Source organism: Conger conger, chromosome 16, assembly GCF_963514075.1.
Source record: "Conger conger chromosome 16, fConCon1.1, whole genome shotgun sequence".
Taxonomy (NCBI): Eukaryota; Metazoa; Chordata; class Actinopteri; order Anguilliformes; family Congridae; genus Conger; species Conger conger.
The window spans coordinates 20,969,495-20,995,114 of record NC_083775.1 but is presented as its reverse complement, the minus strand read 5'-3'; the positions used below and the strand labels follow the sequence as shown (position 1 = coordinate 20,995,114).

Sequence of the window (25,620 nt, the reverse complement as noted above, 5' to 3'; positions counted from 1 at the left end):
TCTTATTAATGGTTTTAAGAATACCTTTTCTCTGGAAAAGTCCTACTTGCAATGGCCAAGATTTTTGAACACAATCATCGTCTTCATCTCCGCACTGACACAATCATTGTCTTCATCACTACAGGGACTCAATCATCGTCTTCATCACTGCAGTGACTCAATCATCGTCTTCATCACTGCAGTGACACAATCGTTGTCTTCATCACTGCAGGGACTCAATCATCATCTTCATCACTGCGATGATGTGACTTTGACCGTGGAATGACTGTTGGTGCCAGACAGAGTGGTTTGAGTATCTCAGAAACGGCACAACAGTCTTTAGAGTTTGCAGAGAATGGTACAAAAAAACAACCGGTGAGCAGCAATTCTGCATGCAGAAACGCCTTGTGCATGAGAGAGGCCAGACTGGTCAAAGCTGACAGCAAGGTGACAGTAATGCAAATAACCACACATTACAACAGTGTTATGCAGAAGAGCATCTCTGAACACAACGCATCAAACCTCTAAGTGGATAGGCTACAGCAGCAGAAGACTTAATAAGTTTTTAAAAAAAGTCTAATAAATACCTAAAAAAGTGCTCAATGAGTGTATATTTGTGAGTATGTGATTATGTGTGCTTGCATGTATGTGTTTGAATGTATGAGTTTTTGTGCATGCATGTAAGTGCATTTCCCTGTTTGCATCGGTGAGCGTATACACATGCCTATGTGTACTGTATGTGCGTACATTTCTGTGTATGCATGTGCAAGCGTGCACACGCTTGTGAATTGTGTATGTGTGTGAGAGAGAGGGCGAGAGAGAGAGAGAGAGAGAGAGAGGATGAGAGAGAGAGAGAGAGAGAGGATGAGAGAGAGAGAGAGAGAGAGAGGATGAGAGAGAGAGAGAGAGAGAGAGAGAGAGGATGAGAGTAAAATGTGGCTGTGATGCGTGGCACAGAGCGCTCTCCTAAAGGCAATGTGAGGAAGGAATTCACTGCCATGTCACTGCTCCCTCCCAGCACAATTAGCCAATCAGAGGGAGACCCTTGCAGAAAGCATAAAGGGAGAGCATTGCAGCACAGACAAGGAAGGAGGCTGAGAGAGGCGCAGGGGATCCCGCACGCGCACACACACACTCACACACACACACACACGCACGCACGCACACACGCACCAGGACCAGAGTCCTCTGGACACGCCCTGCTGAGGAAACACTACCATTCTTCCTGCTGAAGGTTCGCCCACGCTGCTCTGCGAGGAAGCTGTCCTCCATCGTCACCTTCAACAAAAACGCTTCTCCTCTTTTTACCCCGGCCGAGGAAACACACCATCCCAGGGCTGACATTCCCTTCAGAAGGCAGATTTTTTTATTTTTTTATTTTTTATTTTTATTTGAAAATTTGTTTTCCATTTTTAAAAAAAGCTAAAGAAGAAGAAAAAACAAAAAAACAATCATCACTGAAGGAAAGAAGAAAAGAAGACCTGCCAATCGAAGGACCAAAATCCCCACCATACTGGTCCATTAAGAATGGTTACAGTACGTATGCATCTCTTTTCTCTTGCTTTTCACAGAATCTTACAGTACATGTTTAGGCAGCTCTAAGAGATGTCCATAATTCAGGCACTTGCATCTAGTCTTATGTCTTCATTATATTTATTATATAATTATGTGTTAAACATATGATATTACACATGCACAATTGTGTATACACACATACAAATAATATATATAATCAAATTGCTCTTTCTGCTCTGGTTGAGGTCATCGTGATATTAAAAACAGTTGGAATTGGTAGCTAATGTGATATATAGCGCGGTGCTGTTTGAGATGATGCGATGCGACTTAGCTGCTTGCGATAATGTCCGTGCTTTTATTATGACCTAGAATATATCTGCAAAGAAAGTCTCTGCAGATATATTCTAGTCTTTGCGCACATTGTCCGTACAATGCGTGTTTTGTACCGCTAATCCCAGTCTTCTGCTGAGAATGTGCTACAATGGTTACTGCACTGGAATAAAACCTCTCGCAGTGCTGAAATGTGAAAAGGCAGTAGCGTCCTGGGGGGAGGGGGATGGGGGGGGGGGGGCGTGCTGTCGAGCAGAGATGGGGGAGGACTGCTTTTCATCGCCTCGCGCCTCAGAAGGAGGTTCGAGACGGATTTCTGAGACAAAACATGATGCCTTGGAGGCACAGCGCCCATCGAGAGGAAGAGAAAAGGGTCGAGTCACTCTTCGAGTGGGGAGGAGAGAGAGTGGGGGGGGGGGGGAGAGCATCAATTGACTTGAACTGAATCAGGCAAGTCAAAATTCCTCGGGGCTCTCGTTGTAAAATGGCCTGGTAATTTAACAGACCACGAGATGAGGAAGGGATGTGCCGGGTCTCCGCTTTGTAGCCTACCTTCCCAGCCCCCGCGCGTTAATGTGGAGCAGGGCACAGTTCAGTAGTACCAGCACCTTCAAACAACTCTGGATGGAACGCGGGCTGTGAGCCGCACCACGAGGCCTCGTCGGAGACAGATTGGGTGTGTCCCCACTTTGTCCTTCATTATAACATCTCTGGAAAAGAAAAGGAAGCAACGTGTCCGCAGTGTTCAGATGCTTTGTTCAGAACATTTTCAGCTGATTTAGAAAAACTAGATGCACGGACACATTTGCGTATACAAAAGAAATAAAAAGGTAATGTACTATAATAAATAACAGGGAGTCAAAATAAATAACAAACATGTATCAGGTGTGTAACATTTTATAAACATATTATTTTTAAATGAACTTTTCCATAGCCCATAATACAATGACACGTGAAGGCAGACACGTGTAGGCTATTTGCAAATACGCTACAATACGAAAATATATAGCAATGTCATGAATACGGTACATCTGTGGGCCTATAGTTTTGTTGTTAATTTTGTTCTTTATCATCATAGGCTAAATTTGAGTTCATTTTGGTTCCATATGCCATCTATAAAGACAGAGAAAAGTTTTGTGGAGATAAGAGTAATTCATGTATAGACCCACACTTTTTTCACCATGTCTGTCAGCATCACTCGGCCATAATATTAAAAACGAATTAATTATCTGGGGACTGTAGTCCAAATGGTTACATGGGATGAAAGGTAGTAGCATATACATATTATGCATAACCCACGTAGTTTGCTGGGACTGATGATGCATAGAAAGAGGTTTCTACATTTAGAAAAAAGTATCAGGAAGATAATATTTGTGTAAACGAATTGAACTTCCCTCGCTACATCAGGTTATATCGATATATATGGCCCCACCGTACGGATCTCTTGATTACCTGGTGTGGTTGGGATGGGGTGAACTGGTTGTGCTATGGTTCTACCGCCGCCGCACCCCAGAACACTAAAATACAACAGATAAGATAATTAGCTCAAATAACCCACCCATATGTGTTTACGTTGTGTCAACATCCTCCCTGAAGTCGAGCAGAATCAGCAGGCCGTAGCAGCATCACGCACGCGTGTTCCGCAGTCCTCCGCAGGCACGCCTCGCGCTGCAGTGCCAAATAAAACCGTTGAGTCAGATATCCTTCTCCAGGCTCTTACACAATCCAAGGACAACGACAGTAGGCTTGATATAGGCTGTGAACAGCCACAAGCGAGGTTTATCGTATGAATTATTCTAAAAAATGTATAATGAAAGCAATGTCTAATTGGCTTATCGTTATTATTAGGGGATTTTTTTTACATGAACTGTGGAATTCGCCGACTAACAGTTCCTAATACGAAAATACTACCTTTGCTTCGCCGTCGCCTCTAAAGGTCATTAGCTCCGTAAGGGACAAATATGTTAGGATTTTATGAATATAGGCTAGTCTCTAGAAAAATAAATGATAATACTTATTCGTATGTATTTTAATGCTAACTGACTTAATAAGATAATATAAGATGAATAAAATAATACATTCTTGGACATTGTAATGTTCATTGTTTGGGTAAAGCCCTGCAGCTTGCCTGCTTCGACACAAAGCGCCACCGATCTCATTAATATTCATAATGCTGCCTGTCTCTGAGCGAGAGATGGAGGAACGGGTGGTTCTATTGTTCAGCAAAGTCAATACCTTTATTCAGCAGAAGGGCGCGTGGATTTATGAATGCGTTCAGAGCGCATGTTCCTTGTTTCCTTAATATAACTACTGATACATTAACAATTGATTTCATGACTTTAGATGCTGGAAGACAAGAATGACGGACAATATATACCCTGTCTTGAAAACCTGTGTGAAATACACATATTATCTCCATGCTTTACTGACCATTTCTTAATGTACTTTGATGGATATCACCTCCCCCTATGCAAATTGTTAATACTGATCTATGTGCCCTTTTTGTGCAACTTGAATCAATCACACAAACATATATACATCCCAAAATGTACAAAAACTGTGTGTGGGTGCCACACCTCCCTGTCCTGGGTTCTTATGTCTCACTGCATTTGAACTCATGACTAATAGGAACTCCTATGCCTGTTAGCTATATTCCCATGGTTGAAGCCAGGTTAGTATGACTTGTCTCATCATGTAAAAGTGACTCTTCTGGTTGGTGTCTGCAGTCTGTTGGCACCATGTACAGGTGAACTACGTTGGCACCATGTACTGACTACGCAGATCAGCAGTTGGACTGCAAATTGAATATGACCAGCTGCTTGTAATCACACTTTGGTGGAGATGCATGTTAGTCTTGTTCTACCAAATTAAAAGTGGATATTGCATCACTGGAATAGACCTGCAAATCTAATATGATTGGGCATTCCAAAATTAGGATAACATTAGGATAACACTAAGACCTCTAAACTCTGATATCCAGACTTACTGAAAATTCTGGATATTTTCACATACATCGATCAGAATAAGTACATTTGTCGTAGGACCACAATGGAAATAAGCTATGTTTTTTTATACTTGATGATTTTAAATGTATGCATCGATGGCGGTGCAGTATTATATGCATTTTAAATTGTCTAATAAATTCAATCAGATTTTTCAGAATCTAGTGACAACATTTTTTACTGCCATCCACATTCTTTGTCACAGATAGGCCCCTGCGGTTTCGGGGACCGGCAGGGTTTCATGGGGTGCAGTTTGGTTCTTCTGCAGCCTGATGGCGGCACAGACTCCTCATCAGACCTGCAGTAGAACAGCCATTAACCGCCATCCCACTGCAGTACTTGAGTCATCATAATCAGTCATTTCATTGTCACTAATTGTTTGCAATGGCACGCTAATTCATTGAGTGCTTTGGGCTGTCGAGATGTGTATCCGTTTTATTAAGCCGTATTCACACAAATCTATCAATAAAGCATTAATATTGACTTGTGGTAGACTATGATTTGTCAGTGTGATTTTTGAATTTGTACTTGTTTTGAGAAAATAATTACCAAGCAGAAAGCTTCATTCCCTCTGTAAGGCAGTAGATTGGGTTAGACTTATGCATCCAAGAGTTGGTAAAATGGGCTGTCTGACAGAAAGATGATATTGTTGAGTGATGCAACTTCTTTCACTTCTTTTTTTATCTTTGCACAGACTAACTGCGCTTGCACTCTGCATTGTCTTTTTGTGTGATTTAACTAGGACTCTGGGAGTTATTAGGGTTACTCTGACTCAGCCAAATGTCTGCTAGAAAAGATGGTCAGCATGTTGACTAAATGTAGCTGTTCCTGGACTAGCTTCCTGGGAATACGTTCCAAAATATATTTGGAAGACAATAAGGTGATCTATCAAAGAGAATATTCTGTATATTTTCTTGGCCCAGTGGATTAAGCATAAAGTACCTGTTATATTTACTGATAGGAACCCATGTTTTTTCTCATTTCCATTTTATTTTTATTAATAAAATAAATAATTATTTGGAACAGGTGTTTAGTGGAGTGTAGACAAGTAGAAATGTAATGGATCATTTCTATGATAGGGAAATCTTTGAAAGAGTCATTTTTGTTGCTGTCATTGTGTTGGGAAAAATAAGTTGACCTTGAGGAAGACAAAACCTTTAACAATGCACATTGTGGTAGGTCTCTTCTGGACAGTTTGTGGCATTGCTTCTGGGGTGGATGTGCGTCATCAATACGTCACATTCCAGGCTTATACCACAAAGCAGTGTGGTTCAGAGGGATAAACCAACCCACTGTCAGGACATAGCTAATATTTCCTAACCAATCAGGTCAACTCGTCAAAGGTGGACCCACGGTGAAGGCGGTGTATGGCAATTACTTCAGGATGATTCCAAGGGCCCTGACTGACAGGGGCCCTCAAACAATGTGTGCTGTAATTGTGCAGGGATGGGGCAGCCTGGCGTGGTGGGGCCCAATGTGAGATCTTTCCATGGGGCCCAAAACCCCCAGCAGATTCCCTGCAAAAGTGTTAAACTTCCACAACATGCCCTCAGAATGACCAGTGTCTAAGCTGCCATGTCCCTGGCATGCTGTTCCCTGTCAGCAAAGAGAGAGTGACTGCAGATCTCTTCAGATCTTACTGTTGGCCATGGCGCCACAGTTGATTTAAATATCTTTCAAGATTCCAGCCTGCGATGCTGCTGCAAAATGATTATGAAGCCCGTCTACTTTTGATAGATATGTCTTACCACAACGCTATGGTACTACTGCCTGAAATGACTGTGCATTGCCAAGGTTCAGAGCTTACTGAAATTCACAGGAAGTAGAGCGACTAAATCAAGGAACCGGTATTTTGTTATTTATAAAATACTTTATTGCTTAATTGTACAGAGGATGCTACTTATGCAGGGGTGACTGCACTACGTGTGGTTATTTTCTTTTTATTCCGTTTGGAGATTGTGTTGGCGTTGCTCAAGAGAAGCTGTAAGGTTGTAGGGTAAAAGCTTCTATTAGTATAGCCTAGCTGGTTTTCCTCACTCCTCACTCCTGTAGCTGTAGCAGTGTGTCTGATAGTTCTCCTGCTCTCTCCAGCAGATAATCAGCACCATGGAGACTCAGGGGTCTAATGGTCCCGCTGCTAACTGTCTCTCCAACGGGCCAGTCATGGGCAGTGGCTCTGCAGATGACAGCAAGACCAACCTGATCGTCAACTACCTGCCCCAGAGCATGACCCAGGAGGAGTTCAAGAGCCTGTTCAGCAGCATCGGGGACATAGAGTCCTGCAAACTGGTCAGAGACAAGATCACAGGTACACAAACACATCACACCATACTCTGCATGTGCTCAGCATCTTTAGCCTATTCCTATTATGTCCATGAACAGATGAGTTGCAGGTCAGGAGAGTCAGTTATTGCATCTCGCACTGCAGGTCAGAGCCTCGGCTATGGCTTTGTAAACTACGTGGATCCCAACGACGCTGACAAAGCCATCAACACCCTAAACGGACTGAAACTGCAAACCAAAACTATCAAGGTGAGTAAGATTATTAGGAACACTTTATCCGGAATATTTTTACTTTATTACACCTACTTATTCATGTGATTATCTAATCAGCCAACTGTGTGGCAGCAGCGCAATGCATACAATCATGTAGATATGGGTCAGGAGCTTCAGTTAACCATTAAAAATGTGATCTAAGTGACTTTTGGACCGTGGAATGATTGTTGGTGGCAGACAGGGTGGTTTCTCAGAAACTGCTGATCTCCTGGGATTTTCATGCACACTAGTCCCTAGAGTTGCAAAGAATGGTGCAAAAAAAAACAAAAGAAATCCAGTGAGCAGCAGTTCTGCAGACAGAAACGCCTTGTTAATGAGAGACGTCAGAGGTGAATGGATAGACTGGTCAAAGCTGACAGGAAGGTGACAGTAATGCAAATAACCAGACATTACAACAGTGGTATGCAGGAGAGCATCTCTGAATACACAATGAGTCAAACCTCTAAGTGGATAGGCTACAGCAGCAGAAGACTTAATAAGTCTAAAAAGTCAAATGAATCTCTAATAAAGTGCTAGATTTGGTATTGACGTATGTGTATGCATGTGTGCGAACGTATGCAAGGTCATACCGCGTATGATCTCAGATTGACGTATGCTGCAGGTGTCCTACGCCCGGCCTAGCTCGGCCTCCATCCGCGATGCTAACCTGTACGTCAGTGGTCTGCCAAAGGCTATGAGCCAGAAGGAGATGGAGCAGCTGTTCTCTCAGTATGGCCGCATCATCACCTCCCGTATCCTAGTGGATCAGGTCACAGGTACAGCCTCTTCCCCGAGATTCACCACCAACCCCATATTAGGAGGGCAAGTTACAGTGCGCCACATAGTCAAATAAACTGTACATTTTACAGTAAAATACTGGCAGCAGGGTTGCCAGTTCTTTACTGTATAACCAGTACTGGTCTTTACTGTATATGTGAGTGGTAACAGTATTAGGCATATGGTAGCAGGCTCTATAGCAAATTTATAACAGGCTGTCTAAGGGGGGTTTAATGTTCAATAGTGTCACAGATCTTTTGTGCTATGGGGCTTAGTACATGGTTAATCAAGAGGGTTGTGGCTAGAAGGCACATCAGGCTTTAGCAGCCTCAGGTGCTAAAATCGCCTTGCTTTGTGCCCCGGAGCAGGCATATCGCGAGGCGTGGGCTTCATCCGGTTTGATAAACGGAACGAGGCGGAGGAGGCCATCAAAGGCCTGAACGGGCAGAAGCCCTTAGGCGCTGCCGAGCCCATCACCGTCAAATTCGCCAACAACCCCAGCCAGAAGACGGGCCAGGCCCTGCTCACCCAGCTGTACCAGACAGCAGCCCGCCGCTACACCGGGCCCCTGCACCACCAGACACAGCGCTTCAGGTACCGCCACCTACAGCTCTGCCCTCAATCATAAAGCCGCCATAAAACATCAAGACTTTCAGGTTCTAGTCAATGTGCGGGAGCAGTAAGGCCAACAGGATGCTAGAATATATATAATATAATAGTGTATTGAGTATAAATCTAAGGAAGTTATACTCACCTTACAATAACCTTGTTAGACCACAATTAGAGTACTGTGTGCAGTTCTGGGGACCGCACTATGAAAATATATGGAATATATATACTGGAAAAGGTTCAGAAAAGGGCAACCAGATTGATTGCATGTATAAAAGATGAAAGTAATGAGAAAAGGCTTAGTAAAAGGAGACTTAGGATTTCATTAAGGCTTTTAAATTCATTAGGTACTACCACCTACAGCTCCATCCTCTCTGATTAACCCTCCATTACACCTACATCTACACAAACAGCCTACACCCTGCCTAACAGGGCTTCAGGTACTGTTGCCATAGCAGCCCCTGGTCCCTCTCAGATTCTCATTTCAATCAGACATTCCTCCGTTGAACCTACAAATCATGGAAGAAAATGAAAGACTAAATTAATTCAAATAAAACTGAGAACAAATTGATTTCAGTCACAGATTATATTCACACACACACACACACACACACACACTCACTCACAGATAATACGCATGCACAGAGCAGAGATGGCAAATTAGCTGCATGTCAATCACTAATGCCCCCCGTTCTCCCTCTTAAATTGCAGACTCGACAATTTACTAAACGCCAGCTACGGAGTGAAGAGGTAAATCCTGACACATCCGTCGCCAACCAAAAATGTCTTGAATCCCCCCCCCCTGGAAATTCTTTGTTGGAAAGTGTTGTTGTTTCAGATAATGCGCTTGTCTTACACTACTTGTCGAACTAATACTTTTGATTATCATTGCTCAGTTCCAACAGCATGGTCAAAGGTTTAACACCTGTCTATTTACGTCCTTTAAACATTCGGACTTAGTAACAATTTTAGTTTCTGCACAAGCTTGTGACTGCAGTGGAATAAGACTTGGTGTGTATGTACAGTTACAGTGTTTGTTGTAGATATATACATGCACCACCATATACACAGACAAATCCTCACACACCCCCACACACACACACATAGACACAATCACACACAATCACACACAAACACTCTTTCTCTTACACACACACACTCTCTCTCCCACACACACACACACACACACACACAGATTCTCTCTCCCACACACAAACACACACACACACAGACTCTCTCTCCTAAACACACACACACACTTTCTCTCTCCCACACACACACACACACTCTCTCTCCCACACACACACACACACACCCACACGCACACAGACTCTCTCTCCCACACACACACACACACACACACACACACACACACACACAGACTCTCTCTCCCACACACACACACTCTCTCTCTCTCCCACACACACACACACACACACACACTCTCTCTCTCTCTCCCACACACACGCACACACACACTCTCTCTCCCACACACACACACACACACACACACACACACATTGTACTGCACACTGAAGTCCCCTCTGCTCCCCAGGTTCTCCCCCATCACCATCGACAGCATGAGCAGCCTGGCAGGCGTCAGCCTCTCGGGCCCCTCGGGGGCCGGCTGGTGCATCTTCGTGTACAACCTGTCCCCTGAGGCAGACGAGAGCGTGCTGTGGCAGCTGTTCGGGCCCTTTGGAGCCGTCACCAACGTCAAGGTGATCCGCGACTTCACCACCAACAAGTGCAAGGGCTTCGGCTTCGTCACCATGACCAACTACGACGAGGCAGCCATGGCCATCGCCAGCCTGAACGGCTACCGCCTGGGCGACCGCGTGCTGCAGGTGTCTTTCAAGACCAGCAAGCAGCACAAGGCCTGAGCAGCGGAGCACAGAGGGGGATTCATCGCCACAACTCCTTAAACCTGCGGGACAGCTGCCCAGCTTCCTGTACATTCACCCTACGAGACTGAGGAGTCTCTCTCTCTCTCTCACATACACAGGGAGACACACAGACACACACACGTGTGCACAAGCGTACAACCGCGCACACGTACACACACACGCGCGCGTATACTTATACACACAAATGCACACGCACACACATATACTCACAAACTGGAAGGTAGAGTTTTTTTTTCTTTATTTTTCTCTTTACACAACACCTTCTTTATGTTCGTATCAAATTTTCAAAGCGTAGTCAGCATAAGGAGGTGTGCAGGGAGGGGAAAGGTATGAAGGTGGCTGAACTATCTGCAAAAATTCAGAAGCTGGACACTACTGAACAAAGCGAATATACATACATACTGACCCAACATATACCACCTCCTGTTCCCCAGATTACTTTAGGACACTTCCAATCAATGGTTTTTGGGATATAGACATATCGGCTGGATATACAAGAAGGTTATTAGTCGGTGAGCAGTTTATTACACAGCCTAAAGAGCAGCCTGGACTAATCTGTGTCAGATTTAACAAATGCCACACCAACACCGCTTGCACACACACGCGCCTCATGCTTATACAGACAACCTCTAGCTCTTTTCATACATATATCCTCTATTGAGGATGCTATCAAGAAAATGAAAGCTGATTTGGCTCACAAGATTCTCGCGTTAATTTTCCGATGAGCTTTTTACACTTAGAATCGAGAACATGATGTACCTACAATAAGGTATGTAACACTGTTCCCATGGTTACAGCCTGAATGTGTAATCCGGTAGAAAACAGAAAAAATTACACCCGGACACAGGATTTACCTAAAATATCCTGAGATTACACCAGAACACACCAATTGCCCTCAAATACGGTGATTACACCAGAATGCAGTATTCACCCGCAAATACACAGCAGAACATAGCAATTACCCTAAAATATACTGCAGTTTGGCCAAAACCTCACAGTTATGGAGAATCCATGATTAGACTATTTTAAGTTTTTAGATCAGGTTGTAATTAGACTCATAGTGTCATGATTGAAACTATTCTTAAAATATGTGATTTTGAATTCACAAATCCCAAAATGTTATGATGGTGAACAGGATAATAACAGTTTGAGAAGTAAACTACCCCCCACACCGTAACACCATCCACTCTATCTGCATTCACCCTATGTTGACGCACTTCTCCACCCATTCTAACAACGTCTACGCCATGTACACCCACATCCCCTCTGTCTACATCCACCCTATACACCCACATCCCCTCTGTCAACATCCACCCTATACACCCACATCCCCTCTGTCAACATCCACCCTATACACCCACATCCCCTCTGTCTACATCCACCCTATACACCCACATCCCCTCTGTCTACATCCACCCTATACACCCACATCCCCTCTGTCTACATCCACCCTATACACCCACATCCCCTCTGTCTACATCCACCCTATACACCCACATCCCCTCTGTCTACATCCACCCTATACACCCACATCCCCTCTGTCTACATCCACCCTATACACCCACATCCCCTCTGTCTACATCCACCCTATACACCCACATCCCCTCTGTCTACATCCACCCTATATACTCTGATATCCACTGTACACTTTAAACCCACACTTTCCGCACACAGCCTTCTAGGTTTTAGCCTTCCACCCTCCCTTCATGCCAAATCAGACTAAAACAGACATTGAATGAAATGTAATATAATAAATGAAATCATATATTACCACTCTAAATTTGAAATGTAAAAAGTAAATGAAAAAAAAGGTTGCCAGTTGTATTTACCTTTTATAAAAGATGAGTTCACCAAAGAGGACGATGATCAGGAGAGGAGCGATGAGAGGGTCAGGAAGTACAAAATACATCTATTTTTATAAAAAACGAAATGAAAAGACCTTGGATTTTTACAAATTTTTAGCTGAAAAATATTTTCCAGTGGATGTTTTTTAATGATGGAAAGGTAGGGGACAGACCGATTTGGGAAGTGAAACTCACAGGTCAAAAAAAATGCTGAGAACTGACTAATCAAAAAAATTGATTTTCATAATATCTGACAATCCCTGACAAAAACTGCAGAGCAATACTCACCCTCAGCAAAAAATTTTATCAGCCATTATTTCAAGCATTGTTTGGTTCACACCATATGCTTTCATGGTTCTTGAGAAAAAAACATTAGTAACTTTGCGACCAAGACGAAAATAAACCCTTTGTTTTAAACATTTCTAAATCAACAGCTTCACCCCTTTACACTGGGAGAAAACATCAAGCCTTCAATAATTTCAAAGATTCCATTTTTTAAATGTTTTAGTCAAATCTAAAGACCGTCTCAATTTTAAGACATGCCAACCACCAAGGGGTTTCGAAACAACTGGGTTTCTGTAGAACAGTGTTGATCTAACCAAATATAACTGTCAGTGATAATTCATCAAGGAAGATCAGAGCCATCTAGAGCCCTGAGAGAAGCCTCAATTTATGTTCACTTATTATACAGGAGTTTGATCTTTTTTTTTTCTTTCTCCTGCAAATACTGCAAACAAACACAAGAATTGGGACTCCGAGGCCATGATTACACACATTTCTTGCTCATGAATACAGACTCACACAAACACTCTCGTACACTCTCCGTCTCCCAGGCACACATAATGTACTAATATCCTTCACAACTACACACACACTTTCGGGTGTTGTTGGCTTCACCGTGACGAGCAGGAGAAAGGAGCTTGTTAAAGCATGGCCTCAGCAGGCCGCATCCTCAGTAAATACTGCTGCGCCTCAAGGACACTGAAGAGGCTAGCGTACTGCAGCGCGCGCTCGCTCGCGCGCACGGCGATGGTAGAAACCGTTACGACGCTTTTCATACGGAACAGCGAGTGTTATGTGCTTCTTTTATAGATTGAGAGCATAAAATATAAATATATATTTTTTAAAAAACAAATTAAGGGTCATGCTGAAATTGCAGAAAAGTGAAAGTATCAAATGTAAACAAAGCAGATAAGATAAAAAGTGGAAAAATAATACTTGTTAAACTACTTTTTAAAAAGTGTTAATACAGACTTCTGTCCACTGAATCAGTTCCAATGATTGTGTTCTGATCACACACGGCTGAAATTTTTACAAAAAAACAAACAAAACTTGAAACTTAAAGGAAACAACAGCAAAAGGCTGGAAGGGACAACCTAAATATTCAGTTTCTGCCCATGACCGTTTCAGAATAAAATCATTTTCCTTTAAGTTATTGGGGTTCTTTCCATAACAGATTCATATGTTTTTTTTGTTTGTTTGTTTTTTTTTAGCATTATGTGTCACTCGTTAGTAAGTCCAGTACTTTATTGCATTGCTATTTATTGGGTACCAGTTTTCAATGACTTTTGTTTCATTATTTAAAATATAATTACTAGCCGGTTTTAGTGTTTGCAGACTTTAGAATTAGTAATTTTTTATTTCAATTCAAATGTGTTGGATTGTGTTTGTAAGTCTGTGGTAGCTTTTAATGCAACAAAAATACAAGATAGCGCCACCAAACTTGTATCATTTGGGCGACTTTAAGCTTGTAGTTTTAACTTATTGTTAACTTAAAAACTATTTATTATTGCCTCGTATAAAAGTATGTTTTGTGTATATTTATTAATTATTTCATTATATTTGCAAGTTTAACTGACTTTAATTTTGCCAAACTGTGGTTACAGTGATGTTTTCTTCAGAGGGGACACAAAGTTTTTAAAAATGTATGAGTTAGATCCTCCACTAGCAGGGTGGACTGAATTAAAGAACAGAGAAGTGTGTAAACACCGGATTCTGTTTTCTGGAGGTTTGGACCTTATTACCAGTTTTTGGTTTGTCTTGTGAAATCAAAGCCTTTTGATTTTTTTCATCTTTCATGCTGTATGAAAAGATTTTATTTCGTTTCCCAAAGCACTTTCAGAAGCCCAGTGTAGGGGCCAGGGGCTCCCCCTGCAGGTCAGCCTGTGAAGCACGCTCCTTCCTGCCACGCGCCCAGCTTCACTGTGCTGTGCTACGCTGCCCACAGTCGGACATGGGAGAGAACAGGACATAATGAGAGATGGCTATAACAAGGGGCCTGGGATAACAAGAGATAGGAATAATGCGGTACAGGAATAATGAGGATTGGGAATAATGGGGTAAATTCCCATGGCGGGATATGAGGGGGCAGAGATAATTTGGCAACAGAGATGGCGTGGGCACAGATAAGGAAGGAACAGGGCAAGTGGCAGGAAGGAACCAATAAGGTCAGTGCTACCTGCAGCTTCTTTTCCGTTTTAACACCTTTCTTCTTTATTCGGGGGAAGAGACCCAGTTACTTTTCTCTTCTTTTAACATTGACATTGGTCAGCAAAACAAAGCAAATAACGCTCAAATGGTAACAGTCCAGACGAAGTTGATATCTGAAGATGAAAGCGAACAAAGCTAAATGTTTCTCCAACTTCCAAACATGATCAAGTGACAATAACGTAACAGAAAAGATTTGCTTCGGTTCTCTCTTTTCCGTTGAAGGATCTTTAATACTGGGGTTTCAGGTGAAGACACTTGAAGACTTTTTCATGAGATTGTTTAATTATTTGTACTTTTCATGCCAGAAAAAATTGAAATAAAAGTTACAGATCTGAATGGCCAAGTGATCCTCAGTGCTTACATTAAGGCATCATCACATGACCAAATGACACTACTGCCCACCCCACTGATTTCCCACAACCCCAGCTGCATTGTTCAGCTTCAGCACTACTGAGACTGGATAAAATAGACACCTGATGCAGTGCAGCCCAGCTATTCTAAAGAGGTACATAAGGGAGCTCAACAGCCAGCCCGTATTTGTATGCAAATACTATCGTTGTCTTCAGTAACCACTGTGGTCATTAAAGATCCCATGACATGCTTCGCATAGAGTACGGGGTTCCCCAGTGTCCTGGCTAAATTCCCAAACTGGGCCTTTCATTCTACCACCAAAATCATCTCGACTCAATTGGCAATACACCGTTCTCTCCCTCTCCACCTGGAGTGTGGTGAGCGTTCTGGGTGCAAAATGGCAGCCATGCATCACTCAGATGGGGGCTGAACATTGGTGATGGTTGAGGTGAGTTTCCCCCCTCATCACTGTAAAATGATTAGAGTGTCTAGAAATGAAAAGCAGAAGAAAACAGGGGTCTCCAAGGACTGAGCACGGCTGCAGTGAGAGGCAGTGCGTACAGGCCCGCCGATTCGACTCAATAGAAGCACCACATCCCAGGAACAGGGTGAAAAACACCAAACTTTATTTAGGAGGGGAGCCAACATGAGTGGATGACAGGAAAAGCACCCCGTTTCCAGGGGGAGGAATGTGCGAGAGCCCCTTGCAGTGCAGACGTCAGTAACGATGGTTGGGACATTGGACTGTGCCCGGTGCGGACTGAAGGGCAGGTGGGGTGGGGGTCCAGGGGGGGTGGTCCCTGGGGGTGGTCCCAGTGCAGTGAGCTGAAATGCAGAGGGTGTACAAGTCAACACTGCACCTATGCTCACAAGATACAGCCTAAAATAATATAAATAAGCCACCTCTTCTGCCCACTGCACCAAAATAAGAGCATTCTTAGCGTTACTGCACCAATATAAAACAAAACCCAGCAACAGCAATAATACATGTACAATGGGGAGTGTAGAAAACTGTTCAGAAAGGTATATTTTTACTGGAAAGTGATTGAAGCACTCAAAATTACATTACAGAATCACAAGTGTTTGTTCAGTAAAATGTGTGTGCGGGCATAGGGCATTCACCTATAGAGAGGCTCTAGAACTCGTCGTGGGGCGGCGAGTCCAGGCTGGGGGGTTCCTGACAGACGGCAGGTGTGGTGAACTCCATCATGTACTCGCAGCGACTGGGCTCAGAGGTGGAGACCACAATACTTTCTTTACCGCAGGTGAGTTTCACCTGGAACGGGAGGACCAACACATCAGCATGGGAGAGATGGAGGGGAGGAGAGGAGTCACATGTGTGGAGGGAGATGGGGGGATGGGAGAGGAGAGAGGAGTAGCATGTGAGTGGAGAGATGGATAGAGAGGGAGGGAGGGAGGGAGGGACACCATTGATAACGTTATGTCATTAGCTAAAATGCTTTTTAGTCATCACTTCAATAACATGCATGTAAACGCTTCTTTGAGAAGCGTGTGTGGAGGGGGGGTTGATGGATAAGACAGAAAAGGAGACCGGGCAGGAGGGAGGAAGGGAGAGAGACAGGAAAGGTGGGAGCGAGAGAGAAACGTGTGTAGGCAAGACAAGAGGAAACAGAGGGAGATGGAGAACAGACACTCACCGTGGTGGACCTGTTGGGCCCCTGCCAGCACCCCATTCCATGTTCATATTTCATAACCAAATATTTATTGTCCTCAGGCCCTGCCCATGAGCCCCAGGATCTAGCAGAGAGAGAGAGAGAGAGAACAGGAAAGAGGAAAGAGGGACAGATGAAAATTAATAAACAAACCACAAACTTGTAATCTGGAACAGCTAGGAGGAGACTAGTCTAAAAGCTAGGTGACCTTCACAAGCAGATGCACTCCAAGTAAATACAGGAACAGGTCTCAGTAAGGTTATGGTCAGGAATCAATCAGGGCGGGGACCCTCTTCCACTACCACTACCAGCAAAACACCAGGGTCACGTCCAGCTCCCATGAAATGCAGCAAAATGTTTATTTAAACAAGAACGGTGGTGCGTTGGACACCATGTTGCAAACCGTGGATGGACTGACAGACGTAGGTACTGTTTGAGACGTTCCGTCCAGGCTTTAAAGCATAGGCCTACATCATTATTGATTCGGGCTACACCCCCGACACATCCACCAAACGGGAGCAAACATACCACAAAGCCTGATGTAAAACGTTGCAGTGTTGGGAAGAAACGTATCGTTCACCTCAGAAACCATACCGAAATGGTTTCCGATCGAACGTGACCCAGTATTACTTCAGCCTCATGTGACTGTCATAAACCAATCACATGTCTCTTATAACTGGCTTCCCCTGTGCTGTGGCAGGACTGGGAGGGAACTCTCACTCACCCCAGGTTAGTCTCCGAACCACCAAACTTGGGCTTCTGAGAGACACGGTTGAAAGGACAGAGCCTGTAAATATACCTGAGAACAGGAAAAACCATGTGAAGCTCAGTACTATTACAGTTAACAAGCATCATTAAAATGACAAGCTACGGAGGGTCACTATTCTTACAGTTACCCAGTTATGAAGCATCACAATTATTAGAGTTATGCAATTATGGAGTGTCATTATTGTAACAGTTACCTGGTTAGGAAGTGTAATATCTATTAGTTAAGAAGTAAAAAAAAAAAAAAAAAATCATGATAATTGTTACAAGAATTATTATCCCGTTTCCCACCTTCAGAATGAGACTGCATAAACAGGTGAGGTAAAACGGTGCTCACTCACACCACGTAACACAGTGAGAAAGACTACGTACTCGCTGGTGGTGAGTTCGTAGCACTGGTTGTAGAGATAAGCAAACTCTGCACTGGGCCCAAAGTCAAAGGAGATCTCCTTCTCCAGGGACCTGCACAACACAGAGTTAACTTGCAGATTCCACAGGAAATACATAGTGTGTACAACTGAATTAGTTGCTGCTTCGCGTGAAGAAAACATTGGGTGTTTGGGCAGATGTATAAGGATCATAGTTTTGGTTTGAGAGGAGACCATGTGGGCTATGGAGACACCAGAGGTTTGGATGGAGTTGGAAAAAGGTGGGGGTAGATGATGGTTTGGTGGGAATTGGAGGGTAGGTTGGGTATGGCAGATTGGTTGGAGATGAGGGTGGAGACGGTAAGTTGGTAGGAGATGGCGGGTTGGGTGGAGATGGCAGTTTGTGTGAAGATCGGTGCTGGAGTGTTGGGAGATTGAGGATAGAGTAAAGGGACAGTACTTACTTGATCTGGTCCTCCATTTCACGGAGAGATCGCTCAGACTCTTCAAACTCATCTCGAGCTTTCTGAGCAGCTATAGAAAAATCGTAGTGAGACTAACACCCATATATACACTCACATGTACAAACACACACACACACACATACTGACACACACAGGATGGGTGGCTTACTTGAAATGAGAACCTGGGTCTCTTCATCATAAGGCGGCATGGCTCCTTCCTCTTCTGCTCCCTTTTCCTCTGTCCGAACAGGAGGCACGGCCTGCCAGACCAGCACAATCAATCACAGAACCAGAGAAGTACAGCACAATGAGTGCGTAATAAAGATTAGCATGTAGTATGTAGCATGGATGTACGTAGTACACATTAGCAGGTAGCATGGATGTGTGCAGCGCAGATCAATGTATAGCACGGAAGTGTGCAGCGCTGATTAGCCTGTAGCATCGATGTGTGCAGTACAGCTTAACCTGTAGCATGGATGTGTGCAATACATTTTAGCATGCAGCATGGATGAGCATTGTACATATTAGCATGTAGCATGGATGTGTGCAGCCCAGTTTACCATGTAGCATGAAGGAGCATAGTACAGATTAGCAGGTATAGTGCAGTACAGTTTAGCATTATATCTCTATATAATATAGCATAATCACCTTGTCGTCATCATCATCGTGGTCATCCTCCTCATCGTCGTCGTCGTCGTCGTCGTCATCTTCTTCATCTGGGAGGTCTCCCTCAGGGTATCTGTCAATGTCGCTGTCAGACCCGGTGTCCTGAGGCTCCTCGTGAGGGGTCTCCTCTACTGGGGCCGGAGCCTCCGGCTGCGACTGAGAAACAGACGACACACTCAAGAACACGCAGTCCTGCTCCTACACACGCACACACACTGAAGAGCACGTAGTACTGCTCCTATACACGCGCACACACTGAAGAACACGCAGTCGTGCTCCTACACACGCACGCACGCACACACACACACACACACACACACACACACACACACACACACACACTGAAGAGCACGCAGTCCTGCTCCTATACACACACACACACACACACACACACACACACACACTGAAGAGCACGCAGTCCTGCTCCTATACACACACACACACACACACATAATGAAGAACACGCAGTCCTGCTCCTACACACGCACACACACTGAAGAGCACGTAGTACTGCTCCTATACACACACACACACTGAAGAGCATGCAGTCCTGCTCCTATACACACACACACACACACACACTGAAGAGCACGCAGTCCTGCTCCTATACACACACACACACACACACACACTGAAGAGCACGCAGTCCTGCTCCTATACACGCGCGCACACACACACTGAAGAGCACGTAGTACTGCTCCTATACACGCGCACACGCACACTGAAGAGCATGCAGTCCTGCTCCTATACACACACACACACACACACACACACTGAAGAGCACGCAGTCCTGCTCCTATACACGCGCACACACACACTGAAGAGCACGTAGTACTGCTCCTATACACGCGCACACGCACACTGAAGAGCATGCAGTCCTGCTCCTATACACACACACACGCACACACACACTGAAGAGCACGCAGTCCTGCTCCTATATACACACACACACACACACACACACACACACACACACACACTCAAGAGCACGCAGCCCACACTCCTGTATACGCAAACCCGCTCTCATGTATGCATACACCCTCACCCACAAACACCGGGAAAACACATATTGTAGTTGGAGTACACACAATGATTTGTGAGGAACTGCAGTAAATGAAGCTGGGAACAGATTCAACACTCACTTCTGAGCGGTATTTATCCTTCAAGCTGCTCCATGCAGTCTGGAAACCTGTCGTGTCCACTTTGTCAGCTCCTCCCAGCAACCCCTGTTACAAACATGCTGTGTTACAAACAATACAGCCATCATGGACTACACTTCCCACATTTATGAAATACATGTCCCAGAAATCCATTTCCCCAGGAAATAAAAAATATCCATGAAGTAATATACCTCCCAGAAAAATCTGAGTTAATATACAAAGGGCTAATTTTATTGTACATTCTACACTACAGATACTACAGATATTGAGTAGTAAGATATTTCAGTGAATGATTAACAGGTGTTAAGAAAAGAACACATAATTCAAGTACAAAGTACATTTTGAGAGTAACAGTGAGAATAAAAGTGTGCGTGTGTGTATGTGTGCGTGCGTGTGTATGCGTGCGTGCGTGTGTGTGTGTGTGCGTGCGTGCGTGTTGTACCTGGGTCTCAGTTTCACTCAGAGTACCATCACCGTCTGTGTCCAGCTCAGGATGAGTCTGTAACTCCTCAACAGACACACTGAGGCAGAAAGAGACACACTTAATTCACATAAACATTATGCATGTTAGGAGTGACACATATTATACACATTACACCCATTACATTCACCTTACTCCGAGAGATTATCAAACAAAAACCTACATATACAAGCTTATTACACACAATACACATACAAAGTATATATATACACACACACACACACACACACACACAGAAACACATGAATAGATTAAACACTGACAGAATTACTTGCACCACATTAAACATCCAACACAAATATTACACTCATGACAGAGAATACTGTAAGAAACACAACGCACAAGCCATCTGCATTGTCGTCCAGTTCCAGAAAAGCTTCAGCCATTCTGGCCTTGTCCTTCTCGAGACTTAGGACAGCTTTTTGTTCTGAAACACAAAAAAAGTTACCTATTGATGACCAGAGGTGAGAGACAGACATGACTAATCAATCTACAGACAATCAGCAGAGAAACAGAGACATAAGTATCAATCTGCTGATAACCAGACACTTAATACAGTACACACATTTCAGTTTAGCATTTGCCATGAGGACTTTGTGCAAGACTTTGCAAAAACACCATTAACACACATAAAAAGGAAAAATAACTGAAATGTGAAGACCAGGAGCGAAAAACTACTTGGGCTTGTAGAGTAGCGAGGAATACAAGGATGGAGACTACACACACCCAAAAATGCATGCACAGTAGGGGCACTAACCTTCCCAGGCCTTCAGGTGGCGCTCTTTAGCCTCTTTCTCTGGCTGCTCTGCGGTCTCCTTCACCGTCCTCAGAGCTTCCACCTTCTCTTCCAGTGTTTTCTTACTCTCCTGCAGCTCTGTCACTTTACTCTGCAGGAAGCAGACACATTCTCACAATCAAACAGGAAGCAAACACGTTCTCACAATCAGACAGGAAGCAGACACATTCTCACAATCAAACAGGAAGCAGACACGTTCTCACAATGAAACAGGATGCAGACACATTCTCACAATCAAACAGGAAGCAGACACGTTCTCACAATCAAACAGGAAGCAGACACGTTCTCACAATCAGACAGGAAGCAGACACATTCTCACAATGAAACAGGATGCAGACACTATCTCACAATCAAACAAAAAGCAGACACTTTGACAAACAGGAAGCAGACACTTTCTGACAAACAGGAAGCAGACACTTTTTCACAATCAAACAGGAAGGACACATCATGGGGTGCGACAATATTTCAAATGTTCAAAACGCTTGGGCATAATACCTGAATCTTAACTTCCTGGTAAATCATAGAAAGCACCAAATTTAATCTTCCTTATAAAACTCCTCCTTACTCAACTGTTCAGTAACATTGTTTGTAGTGCACTTTAATATATTTCTTTACATGGTTTAGTACCTGCTTCTCCTGCTGGCCTTTCTTGGCCTCATCAATAAGTTGCTGTTTCAGGAGGAAGCCCTCCTTCGTGATCTCTGCCATCTTCTGTAGAGTCTCCCTCTCTCTGCGTCCCATTTCCCTGTAGGTGCGGAGAACAATGTCACGAACACGAACGTTCACTCACTCACTCACTCACTCACTCACTCACTCACTCACTCACTCACTCACTCACTCACTCACTCACTCACACACACACACACACACACACACACACACACACACACACACACACACACACACACACACACACATACAAACACACACAATCACATACATACACACAAACAAACACACAAACACACAAACACACACACACACACACACGCACACACGCACGCACGCACACACACACACGCACGCGCGCACGCACGCACGCACGCACGCACGCACGCACGCACGCACGCACACACGCACACACACACAAGGGTTTATCCACATTTACTCACAAAAGACGTGACTCAGGTAAGACTCACCTGCAGGTATTCTGGCACACAGCTCCACTGTTATACTCATCAGTGGTGTCACAGCAGTCTGAGAAGAGGATTCATTTTATACACGATCCCTGAACACACTTAATACGCATGAACACACTCTATACACATCCACTTAAAGCACTTCACAAAGTATAAATACATATCAAATCCCTAAACACACTACATGTAGCACATCTAGGAAATTAGATATTACAAATGGAAGAGCTTTCCACCAAATTAAATATTCTTGGAGTGACCTAGAACACACGACACACTTGACTTGACTTGACAGGTAAAAAAACAAAAAATCCTAGACTATAGGAATGGCCAGTTCTCAGCATCAAAGGTTCAGCTTTTCGTAAAAAGTCAGTAAGCAGACTGGAAGGCGGCTGCATCGCGTAACACTCACCACAGACGCCATCGTTGATGCGAGAGGAGGGGATGAAGTTGGGTCTAAAGCCAGCATTAGTGCAGTGGAAGCTGCCATTGGGGCAGGCAGCCGTCCCTGCACAAGACAAGCACAAGAGGAAGTGACAACTCCGGACTACACTTCCCAGCACTCCTCTCCGGAGAGCCATGTAAATGGTATTACTGGCACACTGTGAAGGAGTGTTACACAACACTTTCACACTCAGGTCTGTCGTTTGTGCTTCACTCAGGGCACAATGCGCCATGCATCTCACTCTTACCCGGCTCATCGGAGCCGTCGGCACAGTCGCAGTAGTCATCGTTGACGCGGTCGAAGGGCAGGGTGCGGGATCCGTCCAGGCAGGTGAAAGGCTTGTTCTCCTGGTAGAACTGCCGTTCTGCAAGGAGGGAAACTGCAAGTTATACGCAGGCACCCAAACGCTCGTAATGAGTCAAGCGAACAGTCAGCCCAGCCAAAGCAAAGACATAGAGAACGCACACAGAGAATTGCGCGCAGACAGAGACACTCACTGGACAGCGGAACACCTCTCGGACGTTGGATCTCCACCGCGGCCCCCAGGGCCACACACAGGCTGAGAAGCAGTAAAGGCGACGAGGACATTATGCGACGGTGTTCCGCGTGTTCACAGCGAGGCCACAACACTTCCTCCACCTGCAACGGCTTCCAGAGACACAAACATCACACGAACATCATGCTCAAGTACATATGGAACAATGATTCCAGCTAGCTCACAATAAATCCAAAATATAATCTAAAATATTAGATTTAATATTATAGTTTCTGTTCAATGTGTAAATATATGCCAAATCAATTTATTCATGCACAGCTTGATACATTTAAAGATTAAAACAATGTAGCTAAAGAAATGAACCATTTGAGCCTGCTGCTGTAATTTGAGAAATAGCCTGGGAGGGCGCTGCAGTTTGGGGTAGCGTCATATGAAATATGTTTGTGTGGTCTTAGCGTGGGTTAGCGTGAAAGAAATAACCTGACATATAGATTACAGCGTACTGGTATACATTCTTTTTTAATTAATTTTGTTTTTAAAATAATAGGGACTGCAAAGCACACAAAAAAAGACAGGAGCCCAAGATTATATGAAGCAATAGTCTTGCAACACAGCTAAACTATTTTGTCCAGCACGACTCGAATTCGAAAGGCAAATATGGCACAAAAAATTCATGGCCTATATTCCCGTTATTCCCGTTATCCGTTCATTGAATATTAATGCGGCGATTTCGAAAGGGAATCAATGGGTAATTTCAAATGGCCTTTCGGTGATTTCCAATTAATGCGGTGCATTGGTTCATAACAATGTCTACTGCAACTGAAGCTTTGTTTCTGAAAAAGGAACGTTTGATGCCGGAACAGTAGCTTTGCAAATGAAGGATTAGTAACTTGCAAAAATTGATTCATTCTCAGCTAGCTTTAATAGAACGCTTGAAATCTCTTGCTGGACTGTACTACATGCATCAAACTCTTAATCGGCCTCACATTCATTCCAAATAATGATTTAATAAACCTAGAAAAACGTATTTTCATTCGCTCGATCTATAAAGGGCGAACCGTAATTGTATATAGTAGTAATATTGCACAAAGTTCGCAAAATCAATCGCTAGCCACTTTATATGAGTTCAAGTTGAAGTGGCGGAGGGAGGGAGGTAGCTAGGATACACGTTAACGTTACTTCAGAGTGCCCAGACCATTCTGTGATTTGGACGGGCCCCCGTAGTCTTACTTGGCGGTAGCAAGTTCAATGGAACCTGCCTGCTTCGCCCGATACAGCAGTAAAATGTGAAAGTAAATATCTACGTCGTCTTAATACGATTGTTAACATTACTGTTAATTATATTTTATCACGGTAACAATTTTACATTTAGATAAATACCTTGTGTTTCTGGTAGACCTTTACAGGAAGCGTGTCCGTCTTCGCTCGCGGATTATTGTGTTATCATCTGATTGGACGAAACTGGAAGTACGTGGTAGACCGTAGCCAAAGCATCACGGGAGGTGTAGTATTTTTTTGTTTCATACGATTCCATACATGCAGTATGTACAGGCGTATTGTATTTATTTTATTTTTATGTAAGATAAGAGCAAATAACTACCTGGAAGCCCCTCATATTATTGAAACTTTGTACATTGTATATTCTGCAAATGTATGATTATATTACAAAATGGCAGGAAGCGCTGGACAGGGTACAGCCCTTACTCTCTAAATACACACGCACACGCACACGCACACGCACACGCACACGCACACGCACACGCACACGCACACACACACGCACACACTTCATGTTTCTGAAGACACTAATGGTGTGGAAGACTGTACTATG

General features: G+C 43.9%; 2 protein-coding genes across 4 annotated transcripts; one reads left to right on the top strand and one right to left on the bottom strand.

Annotated features, from left to right (window-relative positions):
* Positions 1-1,139: 1,139 nt before the first annotated feature.
* Positions 1,140-15,324, top strand: elavl3 (ELAV like neuron-specific RNA binding protein 3). Of its 3 annotated transcripts, none has more exons than XM_061223840.1 (7): positions 1,140-1,515; positions 6,921-7,134; positions 7,255-7,358; positions 7,984-8,137; positions 8,504-8,732; positions 9,459-9,497; positions 10,303-15,324. In XM_061223840.1, the coding sequence occupies exons 1-7, from the start codon at positions 1,507-1,509 to the stop codon at positions 10,628-10,630; spliced, it is 1,077 nt and encodes a 358-aa protein (XP_061079824.1). In that variant the 5' UTR covers positions 1,140-1,506; the 3' UTR covers positions 10,631-15,324. The 3 variants fall into 3 exon arrangements, with proteins under 3 accessions (XP_061079824.1, XP_061079823.1, XP_061079822.1); XM_061223839.1 differs by having other exon boundaries at positions 6,918-7,134; positions 8,507-8,732; XM_061223838.1 differs by having other exon boundaries at positions 6,918-7,134.
* A 619-nt stretch (positions 15,325-15,943) lies between these two features.
* On the bottom strand, positions 15,944-25,274 carry prkcsh (protein kinase C substrate 80K-H). The gene is made up of 18 exons (XM_061223836.1): positions 25,170-25,274; positions 23,791-23,941; positions 23,541-23,657; positions 23,261-23,356; positions 22,852-22,909; positions 22,340-22,457; positions 21,674-21,803; positions 21,259-21,343; positions 20,878-20,956; positions 20,418-20,501; positions 19,258-19,431; positions 18,779-18,869; positions 18,610-18,679; positions 18,150-18,239; positions 17,737-17,811; positions 16,998-17,097; positions 16,462-16,615; positions 15,944-16,164 (listed from the first exon to the last, which is right to left on the bottom strand). Exons 2-17 carry the CDS (start codon positions 23,879-23,881, stop codon positions 16,475-16,477), a joined length of 1,599 nt encoding a protein of 532 aa, XP_061079820.1. The 5' UTR covers positions 23,882-23,941; positions 25,170-25,274; the 3' UTR covers positions 15,944-16,164; positions 16,462-16,474.
* Positions 25,275-25,620: the final 346 nt, after the last annotated feature.